At 36.4% G+C, this 16127-nt stretch overlaps 2 protein-coding genes across 6 annotated transcripts; both read right to left on the bottom strand.

Moving 5' to 3' along the window:
* Window positions 1-16: 16 nt before the first annotated feature.
* On the bottom strand, window positions 17-6983 carry LOC147480825 (DUF724 domain-containing protein 7-like). 5 transcript variants are annotated; one of them, XR_015204660.1, is made up of 8 exons: window positions 6347-6983; window positions 4767-5102; window positions 3826-4245; window positions 2380-2907; window positions 2236-2305; window positions 1813-1971; window positions 904-1723; window positions 17-725 (listed from the first exon to the last, which is right to left on the bottom strand). XR_015204660.1 is itself a non-coding variant. In XM_086577577.1 (7 exons), the coding sequence occupies exons 1-7, from the start codon at window positions 6788-6790 to the stop codon at window positions 1137-1139; spliced, it is 2544 nt and encodes an 847-aa protein (XP_086433703.1). In that variant the 5' UTR covers window positions 6791-6983; the 3' UTR covers window positions 710-1136. The 5 variants fall into 5 exon arrangements, 1 of the variants encoding a protein (XP_086433703.1); XR_015204661.1 differs by having other exon boundaries at window positions 17-511; XR_015204663.1 differs by having other exon boundaries at window positions 1843-1971.
* A 2248-nt stretch (window positions 6984-9231) lies between these two features.
* On the bottom strand, window positions 9232-11024 carry LOC147480824 (DUF724 domain-containing protein 7-like). The gene is made up of 3 exons (XM_086577581.1): window positions 10875-11024; window positions 10732-10792; window positions 9232-10313 (listed from the first exon to the last, which is right to left on the bottom strand). Exon 3 carries the CDS (start codon window positions 10273-10275, stop codon window positions 9862-9864), a length of 414 nt encoding a protein of 137 aa, XP_086433707.1. The 5' UTR covers window positions 10276-10313; window positions 10732-10792; window positions 10875-11024; the 3' UTR covers window positions 9232-9861.
* Between the last annotated feature and the right edge of the window lie 5103 nt (window positions 11025-16127).

Genomic DNA, 16127 nt, shown 5'->3' with positions numbered 1-16127 from the left:
CTCAGCACTTAATCTGTGTGTGTGCTATCTGCCTTGAAATCCTATCTGACAACACGAGTTTGCTCTGAAAATCTGTGTTAAGGTTGGAGATTGTGAAAGGATCGTATATATATATATATTTTTTTAGCTAGTGTTACCCACTTGCTACTGATCTTAGTTTTGTGGATACGTAAGACAAAATGTCAGGGATCGTAGACTAGTAGAGCTCCTAAAAAGGCGAGAGCATAGATGTTTAGTCTAGTTTCTGATTACTTTTTCTTTGTCGTAATCATCATTTATTATGCTAGAATTAAGTAGCAAAAGATACCGATATAAAACTTAATAATACAAATAGAAGCAAACGGAACGGCTGAAGATTGTTTACTGCAAGAGATAAAAATGAGCCTTCGTGATCATGTGATATACTTTTTAACGTTTCTGCTCCAAAAGAGTTGTAATATTAGATGGGTGAAGTTGAATTTCATGCACCATTTGATGAGCATATGACAAGTCCTTTACAGTCCAGCTTCTCCTGCAAAAATAAATCAGCAAATAAAACGAGCTTCTATAGAAATTTTAAGGGAAAGAATTTCAGTGGAATTGATGCTGGGAATTGGTGACCAAATGTTCTGGTCCGTCAAAGAATCACTTGATGACAGAGAGCACTTTGGATAGATTGGGCAATGCGCAATCCATATATACCAATATACCAATGCTTGAAGGGGGATTATGTCATAATCAGTTACCTGCAAATTTTGGAAATAAGTTAACCTGATATGGCAATGAGTTTCATACCAAAGAGCTCGAGTAAAATGGCATTCCAACAAGTGGTGACAGATGCCTTGCGTAACCACATAGACGCATAGTAAACAAGTTGTTAAACTAGATAGAACTAAAACAGTGTAAGATACAAAATTTGCATACTTTGCTTCTAGGAAGATGACGACATATTCACCAAGGAGCAGCTGCTACACAAGCAAAATTAAGTTTGGTCCTCTTAATGTCTTTCTTGATATCATTAAGTCTTTGTTGCAGTAAGGCAATGCTAGAGCCTTTCTTCTGTTTTTCCATTTCAACCATTTTCCACTCCTTGCTAATCCGGTTCAGGGATTCTTGAAGCTCCCTAAGTGTCTCATTCACTTCATCAACTTGTGAATTCAGTGATTCTCAGTGATCTGCCATTCTAGTTGCTTCGAAATTCCAGCAAGTTGTAACTGGCTATCTTGGACTCTTAGCAACTCCTCTAGACGAGCTCGTATTGGTTGAACATTGAACCCGAAGTCCTCAAAATACTTAAGAGCCTCTAATTTACTTTCTAAAGCGGATTTAGGGTCATTAAGTTGGGCCCCCCTTATTTTCTCCACAACATTAGCAAAGTTTAGCATCAACCCCACTGCATCTCCTTCACGGAAATACTCAGAACGTGAACTTAAGGGTCGAAAATGAGGCTTTTGACGTATTGAGCGAAATACTTCCATGGACTCCACATCCTTCCATACAGGATAGCTCTTAGTGAAGGGCATGTTTTCATTGTTCAAAGTTTGCTCGTCACTGTTGTGATTTAACTCCATAACAATCTCATTCCCTCCATCTTCTACATCCATGTCACAATGGTCACCAGTTAGTTTAGCCACTTCCAGACTCATGGAACATTTATCCACATACAAGGGCTCTTCAAATTGATTGCCCGCCACTGATTCTTCTCTCAATGTGACTGCCATGCTGGAAGATGTAAGTCGGTTATCTGGTGAAATTCATGCGGAAATGAAGTATTGATCAAGTAGAATGGACATTATAATATCTAAATGCAATCATTAACTGATTTTAGCTTACTTTTGCCAATCATTGCAGGAGAATGCGAACCTTCAATCCACATAGAAAGAGGTGGCACATCTTCAACGTTGCTCAATGTTTCTTCCAAAACTAACGCAGTTTCTTTTGATCTACCGCACTCTGTAGATCCCAACCTCAACACTTCCAACAGAGACATTACTGATGTTGATCAAACAACACGGCATCAGAGTTACTTCAGAAAACCATTATATGATTTAAGGCATATAAAGTGGGGGCACTTTAATTTGCTATGTTTTGTTAAACCAACACAAATCAGGCCTGCTAAGCAATACATTCCAGGGGTTCATCTGGCAAAGAACCAGACACAGTCTAAATGTAAGAGGTCTTCCTAATGTTGTTTGTTAATTGCTACTATGCTACTAATAGGAATCATATCCATGAAACATTTAAACTACTACATACCTCCTGCTGAACCTTCTGAAACATTTTGTTTTGAATGACCTACTGTTTCTTCTTTTGGATGATTAATTTCCTACTCAAGGAAAACATACATGTTATGACAAAATCATTCAGCTAAAGACGAGAAATTGTTGGAGTGAGACTTACATTGCCAGCCACGCTATTTATGCTATGCGCTGAGGAGTGAAAAGTAAGATTGTTTTGCAAGTGCTGTAATTGACTCCTAGACAAATCACATGGTTCTCCTCTGATTTTGGAAAGAGATGAAAACCTAGAGTCAGCAACCGTTGTTTGAGCACCAGATCTGTCACAATCAAAATGACTTCTCAGTTTCTCTTGACAAAAATTGAGTGTATGGTGGCCACTACATCTGTTTGAAGGACTTGTGATGATATCAGTCAAATTATGACTTGTGTCCTCCTTTCGTCGAAGATCTTCTCTTGCTGGGTTTGGGGTGTCAGAACTGAAATGTATCCCCGCCTGAGGCATGGTTCGCACTGTCACTTCTCCTTTATTAAACTTCTTGCAAGGTGATGCCAAATCGGCATTACTTGTTGGAGTTGTATGTAAGATCTTCCAATTTCGCGCAGCAATATCTGTACTTAATGAAGTTCTGCACATATGTGCCTGATCAGCTTGTCTGACATCACCTTGATTACATTGCATGCCTATGTCCTGAAAAAATAAATCCTGGTCAGATTATCCATCTGTTTATATGGAATTTGCAAGTCTCCTGACGACATGAATATTATTATGTATATGTATGCTCCAAAAAACTAAAATGCAGACATAAACAAATCTGAACATATCACGACCTACCACTGTACCACATCAAGAGCACACTAATCAACCAAAATAATCCAACTTGACCAGATCACCAGAAGTTATATCGTAATCATCCAATCTGGCACATCATTCTAAAATGATAACCCATATGTTCATTGAAGTAATTTTATCTCATCCAATCAGATCAAGTACATCATAAAGGGTTAGTTCATGTGCCGCAAATACAGTAGAGATGGACAGGAAGCTCCACTGGCCTTTTTTCACATTTAAACACTCCGATCAGAATAACACCACTACGCAGTGATACTTGATAATCAATGCCGCAAAACAAAAAGTATAAAAGATCAGAGCAACACTAAAAACTTAAGCCACTAACAAAGAGATATCTTATTAATACTAACGCTGTTTTGCAAAGAACAATCAAATTCAATCTGGGAAACCGATATTACTATCATATTCTACACTTGAGAAGAGTAGAGAACCGAGGAAAAAACATACAAGAAAGGCACCAAAAAAAAAGTTAGCTGAAATGCAAGAATCAATAGACTTAATTTATTTCCTTAAAAGCATATCATATTCTTTTTTGGAGGGAAATATTAAAATTCAAACGCAAATACAGGTTGGAATTCCTACTTTATCTTTCAAAGAAGTCGTCTTCAAGTTTTAAACAAAGAGTTGTACTGTGAATAATATAACTAACAGGGTTATTCTAGGAGATACAAAATTAGAGGCGTTTGAGAGATTATTGTGGCTCTGCCATATCTTTTATACAAGTATATAAGACTAAAAGTGACAGAAATTTCATACCCTTAACTGCTGAACAGATTCCTCACTGATCCATTCAATATGGCACCTTAGCTCATTTTGGTTGAATGTTCTCCTATTGCTCTGATGCTGGAACTGGACCGTGTACTTGTTACAAGGAAGAACCTCAGTAATTACTCCGCTCCACCAGCCAAAATAAAAAAAAACGTCTACTTTATCTGCCACATAGAAAGGAATTCCTCTGAAATTTTCAGGAGGGGAAGGTCGAATATGTTTAGGGTGCACAATATCTCTCAAAAGCCCTGCTGCAACACTTAATCTCAAGCTATTATATTGAATGAAGACCGAGTCACTCTTGGTTTTCTTGATTATTGTTGCTGGGAACCATGCACCACAGCAATGTTTATCAGGAAGGCTGACTTCTACTTGCATTCCATTGATAAACCTTGGCTCAGTTGCCTTCTACAAAGAATTGAAGTGCAATTTTGTTACTAACCACGAGAAATTAGGTATTCATTGGCATGGAGATTATAAATTTTGAACAAATATATCGACCTTCTACTTAAACATGGACCTTAATACAATCAGAATTTCTTGATTCATGTATAACAACACAATTATCGAGCATTCATAGTTCACGATTCGGCCTTTAAGGAGGACGTATCATACACTAACTCACTATGATAAATAATGTCTTATCCCCATGGGGAAGATCCTGGTTCCAGACCAATTCCTACAGACTATTCTGTGCACACACTCTTCTTAGTTCCTACAGAATTTCTTCTGACACACATGAGCTTAAGGACTAAATTTTTAATAGTATTAGTAAAGCTTTAATCAACATGTGTAAACATTATATGCAAGGATTGTCCATACCAAAATGTCAAAGTGATGAGGGTCGTAGCATACATATTTTTCTAAGTTGAAAAAGAAAAAATTTCTGCTATGACAAATTGAGATTTGGAGAAGGAAGATCTGCATACTCTTTTTAATGCTGATGATGACAGAGCACTATTTCCTTCTTCAAAGAACCGTTGTTCACTTGTTTGATTGTCTTCCATATTCTCCCCATTCTTGTTCTTTTTCTTCTTTTCTGCTTCTGACTGAGGAGGTTGTAGTGGTTGCAGTACAGGCAAGATCATTTGAGGGCTTGGTGTGGCAGAACTCGGAGTTATCACCATTTGCTTATTTTGATTCCCAAAGTAACTGACGCTGCTGCCACCTTTGCGACGCATCTTCATTTGAAAGAGAACATCTGTTTGATGGATCTGAGGGCAAGTCTTTGCATCCTCAGCATTCTTCTTGTTACTCTCTTTCATCTGCTTGAAGTACTTGTTGACGGTTAGCAATTTGAACATAAAAATTTATCAAGACACGTTATACTTGTACAAATTGGAATCTACAGCATATTGTTATAAACAGAAATAACAGGTAATATCTGACAGTTCGTTGAAAAGCATGCCCAGTATTTTACACCCACAGAAAGTAGGGTGAAATTATTACTGTCACTAGATGATCAAAGCAAACATATCTTCTTTGGAGAAGAATTCAAGCTATGAGAGTTGATGTCCAAGACAAGGAAAGCAAAATAACATATTATGTAACCCTACCATAAAAATAATAATATAAACACGACATGTTATAAGAAAAAGTTCAAGCAGAGAATGACATTGCCAAAGCTAGAAGAACACCCATGTCAACACTTAAACTGGACCCATAAATACAAAAGAAGAGGGGGCTATTTGATAGTGAAATGATGGAAGGTGACATTTTTTGCACATGGTGAAGAAACAAAAACATAAACATAACATAAATACAAAAAAAGGGATGTACGTCAAGCCAGACATGAGTACATGACACAATTACAATCAGAGATGTCTATGGCAAGACAAGGACAGAGACCACTACCCTTCACTTCAGGGGTAATCATTTAAATAAGATGCCGCTGAAAAAGCTGGACACCTGAATCGACTCACCATGCCCTGACAAGGGACAACTACATGGGAACCCCCGCTTGATAATTGGTTGGTGTTATATATTGGTGCTTCCTTACTCATAAGGAAGGCTATGGTGGTGCTATTAGAAATCGAGCTGGACAGATAGCGATGGCTTACTATGGGCGTTCTAACAACCACTCAACATTCTTTCTAAAAAAGCTTGCTGTTTGTGAGGGTATAGAGGTTGACATTCCTCTGAAATGCAAACATGATTTTTACAAACAACTAGAATACTCAATGGAGAAATCCTCCCTTCATGAAATTAATTGTATGGGTAAATCAAACAAGATCCTCATATCATCTTCTGATAACATACTTATAAGCATATTTCCAGGGAAGCCCATAGAGTGGCCGACCAATTCGCGACATTTTCTGTTCTTTGTAAACCCTTTTTGGGCATATCCAGCTCATTTCTAATGATGCTAATGCCACTTTGTACATTAAATGACTTTTTATTAATAAAGTCAGGTTGGGAATCATCCTAAACTCTTACACTAACTAGTAAAAACAAGCTAGACCAAAAGCCCTTATCACATAAACTGAAAACAAAACAAAATAAAATCTACCTGGGATTGGGGTTTAACCCATTCTCCATCAACCCAATCAACAGGAACTCTCAGCATCTCAGCTCCAAAAGCAACTTGTTCTTTCGAAAGAGGAAAATAAACAGTATACCTCCTAGGCAACTTATCATGAACTTTAAGGATTAAACCTTTCTTCCACCCATTATTATAAAAAGCGTCAACTTGTTGATAACACTCATAAACGACCTCATTTGGCATTTTTACTGGTAATGGTCTTATAGAACAAGGCTTAACAAATTTCCGATGTCGTTTTCTTGTTCCATGTTCATCACTTGCCAACAACTTGTCATACTCAACAAATATCCATGTCTTAGCTTTTCTGTTTGGAAACTTTATTATCTTTCCAGTATACCATGTATCTTTATACCCTTCATTTTCTCCTCTAAGTTCTACTTGTTGCATTTCCTTAAACCCTGCTTCTTCCATTATCTTTTCTTCTTGATCACTTCACTGCCTCTTGGGTTGGTTTGAATGAAAGTGACAAGAAGGTGGTAAAGTGGGTAAGTGGGGTTGGTGTGAAATGAGATTATGAGAAGGGATGCAGTGTGTTTTCAGAGGAATGTGATGGAGAAAAGAGGAAGCAGCTGGAAATGTTACTAGTTTTAAGTAAAAGCCATTTTTATGAAAGAGTTCTCAGAGTCTGCGACGTGCTATTCTGGTGTTTTGATTGTTAATGTCCAAAATGACCCTGGTTTAAGCTTTTTTTTTTTAAGTAATCAATTAGTGAATTGATTCAATGAGCCTTTAAATGGATATTAATGTGAATTCTGAAAAACATGTTTGTTTTATGTTAGAATAACCTAGTTTTGAAGGCTGAATATAAATCATTCAACTAATTTTACTCATGTTATTTATTTTAAGCACTAACTTGATTTCTTATAAACACAAAATATGTAAAAGAAAATATATATTAGATTTGAGGAGGGGAGATGGATTATCGAAGAAAATAAATGATAAATAAATTTATTTTAAAATATGTTTTCACAAATATATTTGAACAGTTTATTTTCAAAAATATTTTGTTTACTTTCAAAAAATATATATGTAATTCTATTTTTAACAAAGTGGATATCATTCACTCTAAAAACCCTAAAAATGAAAAACCCTGTGACGCCAACTTCAAATTTTAAAGAACTCATTTTGAAGCCATAAAGGTCAAGGTAAGAAAGTAGATGGGTTCTTAAGACTGGGTTCTTAATAAAGGGCAAGAAAGGATTTCCTTGTTTCAAGTATTAGAATTCAACATTCAGGAGGAATTTTGGTACTGAATGCTTAAACTACGACTGAATGCTTAAACGACTTAAAAAAACAAATAAGTTTTTGAGCCTATGAATGCTTAAAACTTAAGTTTAAGAGGCTCTGAATGCTAAAATCCTATTAACATAATAAATACGAAAACAATGCACAAATATAGTCGTTCCATGCGCGACCATGCTGCCATGTGTGAGTGTAGAAATGGGTTGGATTAATATTATATATTGCAAGGTGATGTTTGGACTTGATGTACAATCTTTGATTTACGTGAACAGATTTTTTGGGCAAATGCGGGAGCGTGGTATTTTTAGTCGAGGCTTGTGACTTGTTTCAACTTTTAAAGTGATGCCTGATAAAGGATATTCGAGCGTGGAATACAATTAAATGATTAATGCAAGGGCTTGCTTTCCAATGGTCACTAGTTCGATTCCCCTCAAGACCACTGGCGAGACACTACCCTATTGAATTTTCAACTATGCCCCGGGATTAGTTGAGGTGCGCGTTAGCTAGCCCGAACACCCGGTTAGCAAAAAAAAAAAGAGAATGAAATAATTGAATTTCATGTTGTGTTGTTTATGGACATCCAATAGCGAGATTTAGGTTCTTATGAAATTGGAATGGATTGACGAGTGGGTTGGTGCAAAATCTACATATAAATGATGTCGTGATTTTTTTTTAACAGACTGTAAAAAAAAATGTTTTGCTTGGTAATCACGTAATAATGATTTCTATAAGGCTAACATGTTAGATCCTTCTAGAGCATTGATAGTGTAAGACACTGAGTTAGTCTACAGAGCTTCAGGGAAGATCAAGTCATATTCCACAAGGAACCGCTGCTATACAAGCAAAATAAGTATGATTCAATGAGTGTTCATTATTCTTTTCGCGTGCCATCTCCCCTTCAACTTGCTTCAGCTTCCAATCAAATTGTAACTTGTAGCTGGCTATCATATCTTTGACTCTTATCAACTCCTCTACCCAGCGTGCTGTACTTTCTTATAGCTCCTCAAGCTGTTTCCGCCAACTATATCATCGTCTAATAAGTTATAAAACCAGGCATATGTTACTCTAAGGGAAATCTCCTAGATCTTAACAATGAAGAAGTATTAAAAGGGTAGGTAATTAAAGAAAACGAATGCTATCAAATACCCTGCTGTTATAGTATCAAGACACTACATATTGAACTGACAGCCTAATAGTTTTGCAGACTAAACAATATGTCCATTTGCTCTCTCCCTCTCTCTGTGTAAAGTGATTAAATCTTGGCCAGTTCTATACTTTCCTTCTATGGCTCAGTTCAAACCCGCCATATGCGGCCTTAAAGACTAAAAGTAACAACTGGTAGAAAACCCTCTTCTAGCCAGTTTTACACAACAATTTATACATACAAAATATCTTACATAAACTTTTCAAATGACAAACACAGCCTATACTATAGAGATAAAATAACAGTAAATAAAAGAAAACAACCTGTAATAAGTAGTATATGATGTGTTTAGTTTCAGTCTCGTGTTACAGAATCAAATGGATGTTATCCAGTTGAAGTCTGCAAAAGCTTCTCTTAAAATGACTTCCAATAAAATACTTCAGTGACAGAGAACTACACTAGAATATCAAACAAAATGATTGCCTTAATTGCCTAAAGAGCCAACTCATATATTCTGGTCAAACAAATATACCACATTCAAGGGACAAACAGTAATACAATCGTCGTTAAGAGATAGCACTAACAAGAAGATGTTCAATTAGCAAGTGGATAGAACTTAGATAGTTTAAGACACAAAAAATATGCTACAGAGTTTCTTGGAAGATCAAACCATATTCACCAAGGCACTGCAGCTATACGATTAAACTTCTGTTTGGTGCTCTGTCTTTCTTCCTCAATCGTATTACGACTGTCTCACAATGAGGCAAGGATAGAACCTGCAGTCTGCTTTATTTCCACAACGATTTGGCGCTCCATGCTCATCTTGCTGACATATTCTTGAAGCTTCTTAATTTCTTCATTATATTAGACAAGTACCATGTCAAATTTATCAATATCTAACCTCAGTCCTTCAATTTCCCCCTTGACGATTTTTCCTTCAACATGCTTCAACTTCCTATCAATCTGCACTTCCTCCTCTTTGACTCTTAACAACTCTTCTAGCCGATCTTGTATTGGTTGCACATTGAATCCAAAGGATTTAAAATAAGAAAGGAGCATCAGATTGTCTTCAAGAATGCTCTTAGGTTCATTGTCTTCAAGAATGCTCATTGTCTTCAAGAATGCTCTTAGGTTCATCATAGTGGGTTTTGCTTATTTTCTCCACCAAACTACCAAAGCTTACCATCAAACCTAGAGCTTTTCCTTCACGAAGTAACTCTAGTTTTTTTTGTAATGGTAAAAAATGTGGCTTCTGTGGCATTGAACGAAATATTTCATTGGACTCCACATCTTTCCATCCAGGAGAGCACTTAATGAAGGGCAAGCTTTCATTCTCCAAAACATTCAAATTACTATTGTGATCATTCAACAAAGCCGCCATGACAATCTCATTGTCTCCATTTTCTAAGGCATTGTGACATTGGTCACCAGTATTTTTGTCTTCTTTCAAACACATGGCCTCTTGAACTTCGTTGCCCTTAGTTGGTGCTTCTGTCGAGGTGATTGCCATACATAACTGAGATGCATGTTGGTTATCAGTTGAAACTCCTGATGAAAGCAAGATTTTGATTAATTAAAATCGGTATTAGCTATGAGCATTCACAAGTTAATTCTAGCTTACTGATATATTCACATAAGTTATGTCAAGAGGATACAAATCGTCAAGGCCAAGTGTTGCATGAACAACATGAGTAACTTCTCTGCCGGAAATATGGAGTTCGGGATCTAAAATGCGCCACATAGGGTATCAGCAGTATATATAACTTGTGTTTAGAATAGGTTACAAGAAAAAAAACACTTTGCAATTATAGAGACACAAATAAGATCGTACATTTTCATCTATTAGTTTATTACTATAACCAACCTTTGGTTCCAGTTATTCACTGTTATGATGCTTTGATCTTCCTAATGATATGTGCTACTTATTGAAAATTATGTTTATAAAATAACTTGAATGTCTACAAACCTTCTGATACATTTTTGATTGATTGACAGCCTGCTACCCCTCCTTTGTTCTGATTGATATCCTACACAGCCAAAATAAAATAAGATAATAGAAAACATAGAGTTTAAGAGGAGAAAGACGTTATTGGAATATAGACGATGTACATGAGCACCCAATGGTTCCGTGCTGTGTGCTGAGGATTGAGCAGCAAGACTGTTTTGTGGGTAGTTCTCTTGATATATAGATTGAGACCAGTCACATGGTTCTCCTTTTATAGTGAGAGGCCAGCAAATTTTTCCTGATTGCCAGATCTGTCACCATCAAAAGCACTTTTAGTTTTCTCTTGACAAAGTTTCAGTTTAGGAAGATCGGCCGACCCATCCGATAGAAACATGCCCACTGTCACTTGACTTGTTTCTCCTTGATGCAACTTCTTGTTAGGTGGTGGATATTGGGCGTGGCTGCTAGGAATTGTATGATCGATCTTCCTCTTTCTTGTAAGTGATTCATGTGTAATGTCAACATTAAACAGCTGCGCTTTATCTATGCCTATATCCTGAAACAAAATTTCCTGATCAGATATATTATTAAGCTATGTTACATGAACACACCATATTTCAAAAATAATCTGTGTCGGATACGTATCCACGTGTCCGTATCGGACACACACGGACACATATTGTATGTGATATATCTTAGTTTTTGATATTTCGCCGTGTCTGACACTCCGTATCCGTGTCGGATATGGACACACATGTCCGTGTCAATGTAACTTAGTTATTAAGTGATGTCAGTGATGCCATGAATATAGGAGTATACATGATATAAAGTATGCATACTCCTACATCCCATATCACGAATGGGAATAAACACGTAAGAGCAAGTCTCTTAACCCTTCCATATACAGCACAAACATTGTTCTGATCGATATCCTACACAAATAAAATAAAATACTACGAAAAAAGCATTCAGTTAAAGAGAAAGACATTATTGGAACATAGACGACGTACATGAGCACCCAAGGGTTCTGTGCTGTGCGCTGAGGATTAAACAGCAAGATTTTTTTGCAGGAAGTTAACTTGGTATATCTTATTAATACTCAAAACTTAGCCACTAACAAAGCAATCTCTTATTAATACTAACGAAGTTTTGCAAAGAACTATCAAATTCAACCTGGGAAATCGATGTTCTTATCATATTCTATGCTTGAGAAGAGTAAGAGAACCCGAGGAAAAAGCACACATGAAAGGCAGCAAAAAAAAAGTTAGCTGAAATGCAAGAATCAATAGACTAAATTTATTTCTTTAAACACATATCATATGCTCTTTTTCGAGGGAAATATCAAAATCCAAACGCAAAACGCAAATACAGGTTGGAATTCCTAATTTATCTTTCAAAGAAGTGTTTTCAAGTTTTAAACAGAGACCTGTATTGCACAAGCAGGGGTATTCTAGGATACACAAAATTAGACGCGTTTGAGATATAACTGTGGGTCTACCATCTCATTTATAAAAGTAAAAGACTAAACGTGACTGAAATTTCCTACCCTTGACTGCTGAACCATTTCCTCATTGATCCACTCGATATGGCACCTTAACTCATTTTGGTTGAATGCTCTCCTATTGCTCTGATGCTGGAACTGGACCGTGTACTTGTTACTAGGAAGAACTTCAGTAATTACTCTGCTCCACCAGCCAAAAAAAAAAAAAAGCATATACTTTATCAGCCACATAGAAAGGAATTCCTCTGAAATTCTCAGGAAGGGAAGGTCGAATATGTTTAGCATGCACAATATCTCTCAAAAGCCCTGCTGCAACACTTAATCTCAAGCTATTACACTGAACCAAGAACGAGTCACTCTTGGTTTTCTTGAATACTGTTGCTGGGAACCATGCACCACAGCAGTGTTTATCAGGAAGGCTGACTTCTACTTGTGTTCCGTTGGTAAAGCTTGGCTCAGCTGCCTTCTACAAAGAATTGAAGTGCAATTTTGTTACTAACCATGAGAAATTAGGTTTTCATAATTGGTGTGGAGATCATAAAATTTGAACAAATATATCAACCTTCTGCTTAAGCATGGACCTCCTTCACATGGAGATTGAGTGTTTGACTTTGCCAAGTGCTGTGAAACAAAGACTGAGGATACACGTGATGCCCGATCGGTTTAGGATTGCTCGATTCAGGTATAACAACGACGAAACTATTTTAGAGCATTAATAGTTGACGATACGGCCTTTAAGGAGGACGTATCGAATAGCTGGCTCTATATTATCAAATCATCAGGTTGGTAATAAACTACGGGCTGACGAAAGTATTACATTAAATAAGCACAGGTGATCTTAAGCATAAAGAAGAAAGAAGGTTATCAGTGGGGAAAAGGAAAAGTTCTCACATAACAAAGGATAAATTACTATATTTCTTTAGAAAGGCATCTGAAATCAAGATACACCCATGAAAATCTGGTTTCGTTCGACAGCCTACTTTAATAAACATATGTAGGCATTCCGTGTACCAGTGATTTGCATCATCTCAAGTCAAGTCTTAGTCTGTTCTTCCTGGAGTGACTCTAGAGCAGGGCGTGAAGAAAAATGTCAAAATGATAAAGGGCCTAAAGCCAACTAAACTGGGTTTTCATATTTTAATTTAAGGAAACATTTAGTATCAGTTCTATCATTACAATTTCTTCAGTTGCTATTTGGTATAAACGTCATGAAGAGAATAGCCACTCTAATTTATGTGCTCTCATGGGCATTGTCGCTAACAATCTATAGTTTGATTTCAAATTTACCGCAACATTAATTTTCGTATACTATACTCACGTAGTATCCCCAAGGGGCATATCTTGGTTCCAGACCAATTCCTACAGACTATTCTTTGCACACACTCTTCCTAGTTCCTACAGCAATTTCTTCTGACACGCATGAGCTTAAGGACTAATATTATTAGTAAAGATTTAATCAACATATGTAAGCATTATGTGCAGGGATTGTCTACACCAAAATGTCAAAGTGATGAGGGACGTATCATACGTATTTTCCTACACTGAAAAAGAAAAGAGCAAATTTCTGCTATGATAAATTGAGATTTGGAGAAGGAAGATCTGCATACTCGTTTTAATGCCGATGATGATGGAGCACTATTTCCTTCTTCAAAGAACCATTGTTCACTCGTTTGATTGTCTTCCATATTCTCGCCATTCTTGTTCTTTTTCTTCTTTTCTGCTTCTGACTGAGGAGGTTTTAGCGGTTACAGTGCATGCAAGATCGTTTGAGGGCTTGGTGTGGCAGAACTCGGAGTTAGCACCATGGGCTCTTTTTGCTTATTATACTCAACTAGAACGTTGGTCTTACTTGTTCCATTTATTAATATTTTTATGATCTTGCAGCATACCACTTGTCTTTAAACCCTCCTTCTGCTTCTCTAACAAACTCCATTTTTTGGTCTTACTTGTTATTGGGGTCTGATTTTAAGTACAATCCTCTTTTGTTTTGATGCTCATCATTCTCATCCTAGATCACGTTTGGAATAAGCCTTGTATTCTTTTATTTGTTTACTTGCTGGTGCCCGCCTGGTGGGGCTTTGGTTGCGGTGCCATCAACTTAAAGGCAACCAAAGGCATCGTCAACGCGTTGTTATAATTGGCTGTCACACGTCAGCGTTTTTCACCCATACAAATTGCCAAATCAAAGTTAAGTACCAGCCCAATAATTTGATAAATTTGATTTCATTTTATGGACGGGAAAACCTTTTTTACTTGTAGAATGAATGAAGACTGTTTTTTTGAAGTTTTGTAATGACCACACAAATGATAGGCGCACGCCTATAACTTCCACACATATAGATTACTGATTACATCTACATCTTCTTAGTCTCTCACACAGTCACACACTCACTCACACCATATGCACTAGTAGATAGATGACAAAATTGAGCTGTTTTAATTTGCATAGCAGTGGGGGCGTGAGCGTAGTAAGGAAGGAGATGAGAGGAGGAAGATAAAGGAGAGAGATAAAGAGAAAATAAGGAGATGAGAGGAGGAAGATGAAGGAGGGAGGTGATATTCACCTTTTTGCCGTTTGCTTTGTTAGAGATTTGAATCTCTTCTTTGGCGAAAGTGCGAATTCAAAGATTTTCCTTACTCACGATCTTCGTGTTTATATAGTTTGAAGTAAGAATTCGAACCAAACTAAATTCTAGGATCACTTACAACTTGGTTATTTAGGGGTTTTACTCTTTTAGTGAGTAAGTTTAAGAGTTATTTAGGCTTTAGTCCTACTTTTTATGGGGTATTTAGGCTTTTGTCCTAAAATTGTCGATTATTAGGTTTTAGTCCTACTTCCATTTCCGATTTTCTCAAATGACCAGAATACCCTTAAAGCATGTTTATCACGCGACTTGAAATTGTATAAAAGTATGACCAAAACCTAATTTACCCAATTACAGGAGGGGTAAATCCTAAAAATGAGATTTGGACATGCACTAAATTCTAACATTTTCTTAACTTACATTAAAAAAAAATGTATTTTGGGAAAAGTCATTTCAAGGTTTTTTTGTGCATTCTCTCTCTCTATAAGTCTTAATTTTAAATTGTTCGACTACGCAACACAATGTTGTGTTCATTGAGTCCTTTGAATTGGAGTGCTACATTCATAAGATAAAAATACAAATACAAATACAAATATTGATGAGTCGCATGCTTAATACAAATATATATTGAAGAATTTACCGCTCGAATTGAAGTTCTTCTCTAAAGAGAGTGCCACGTAGACAGAGAGACTTTCCAGCTCAGAAAAGCCCAAGCCCATAAATGGTTTTAGTGAGCCCAGAATCTACTACACAGAGTTGGTTTTACAAGTATAGCCCCGCTTTTAAAATATTTATGATTAAAACTAAATGGACATTATTGTATAGCCCCGCTATCAATGATCGAATGGCAGATGTAATTTATGTAGGAAACTTATTATAAAATTATTTTTATTGTTAAGTAAACAACAAAATCAAATTGATACAACAAATATGTCATGAACAAACTTTTAGTTCAACAAACTAACTTAATTTACCAATGATTAAATTCGATCCTAGTGATAATCACTATGTCCTTATTAAGACAAATTTGCTCCCTCTTGGTGCTCAAGGTTGATGAACAATTGTCGCCCAAGACAGAACGGATTTTAATCCCATGAATGTAGCACTCCAATTCAAATGACTCAATGAACGCAACATTGTGTTGCATAGTCGAACAATTTAAAATTAAGACTTATAGAGAAAGAGAATGCACAAAAAAGTAATACAATGACTTTTCCCAAAATACATTTTTTCTTAATGTAAGTTAAGAAAATGTTAGAGTTTAGTGCATGTCTGAATCTCATTTTTAGGATTTACCCCTCCTATAATTGGGTAAATTAGGTTTTGGTCCT

The sequence above is a fragment of the Coptis chinensis genome, chromosome 8 (assembly GCF_015680905.1).
Source record: "Coptis chinensis isolate HL-2020 chromosome 8, ASM1568090v1, whole genome shotgun sequence".
Classification (NCBI taxonomy): Eukaryota; Viridiplantae; Streptophyta; class Magnoliopsida; order Ranunculales; family Ranunculaceae; genus Coptis; species Coptis chinensis.
Note: the sequence above shows the minus strand (reverse complement) of the source record. Positions and strands in the feature narration are given on the sequence as shown.

Excerpts from the sequence above, each read along its gene's own strand:
- LOC147480825 (XM_086577577.1), bottom strand. The coding sequence starts at position 6,790 with ATGGAAGAAGCAGGGTTTAAGGAAATGCAACAAGTAGAACTTAGAGGA. Across the intron at positions 5,103-6,346 it reads GGGTTAAACCCCAATCCCAG|ATGAAAGAGAGTAACAAGAA; the intron begins GTAGATTTTATT and ends TACTTCAAGCAG. Across the intron at positions 1,724-1,812 it reads TCCTGCAATGATTGGCAAAA|ATAACCGACTTACATCTTCC; the intron begins GTAAGCTAAAAT and ends GAATTTCACCAG.
- LOC147480824 (XM_086577581.1), bottom strand. The coding sequence starts at position 10,275 with ATGGCAATCACCTCGACAGAAGCACCAACTAAGGGCAACGAAGTTCAA.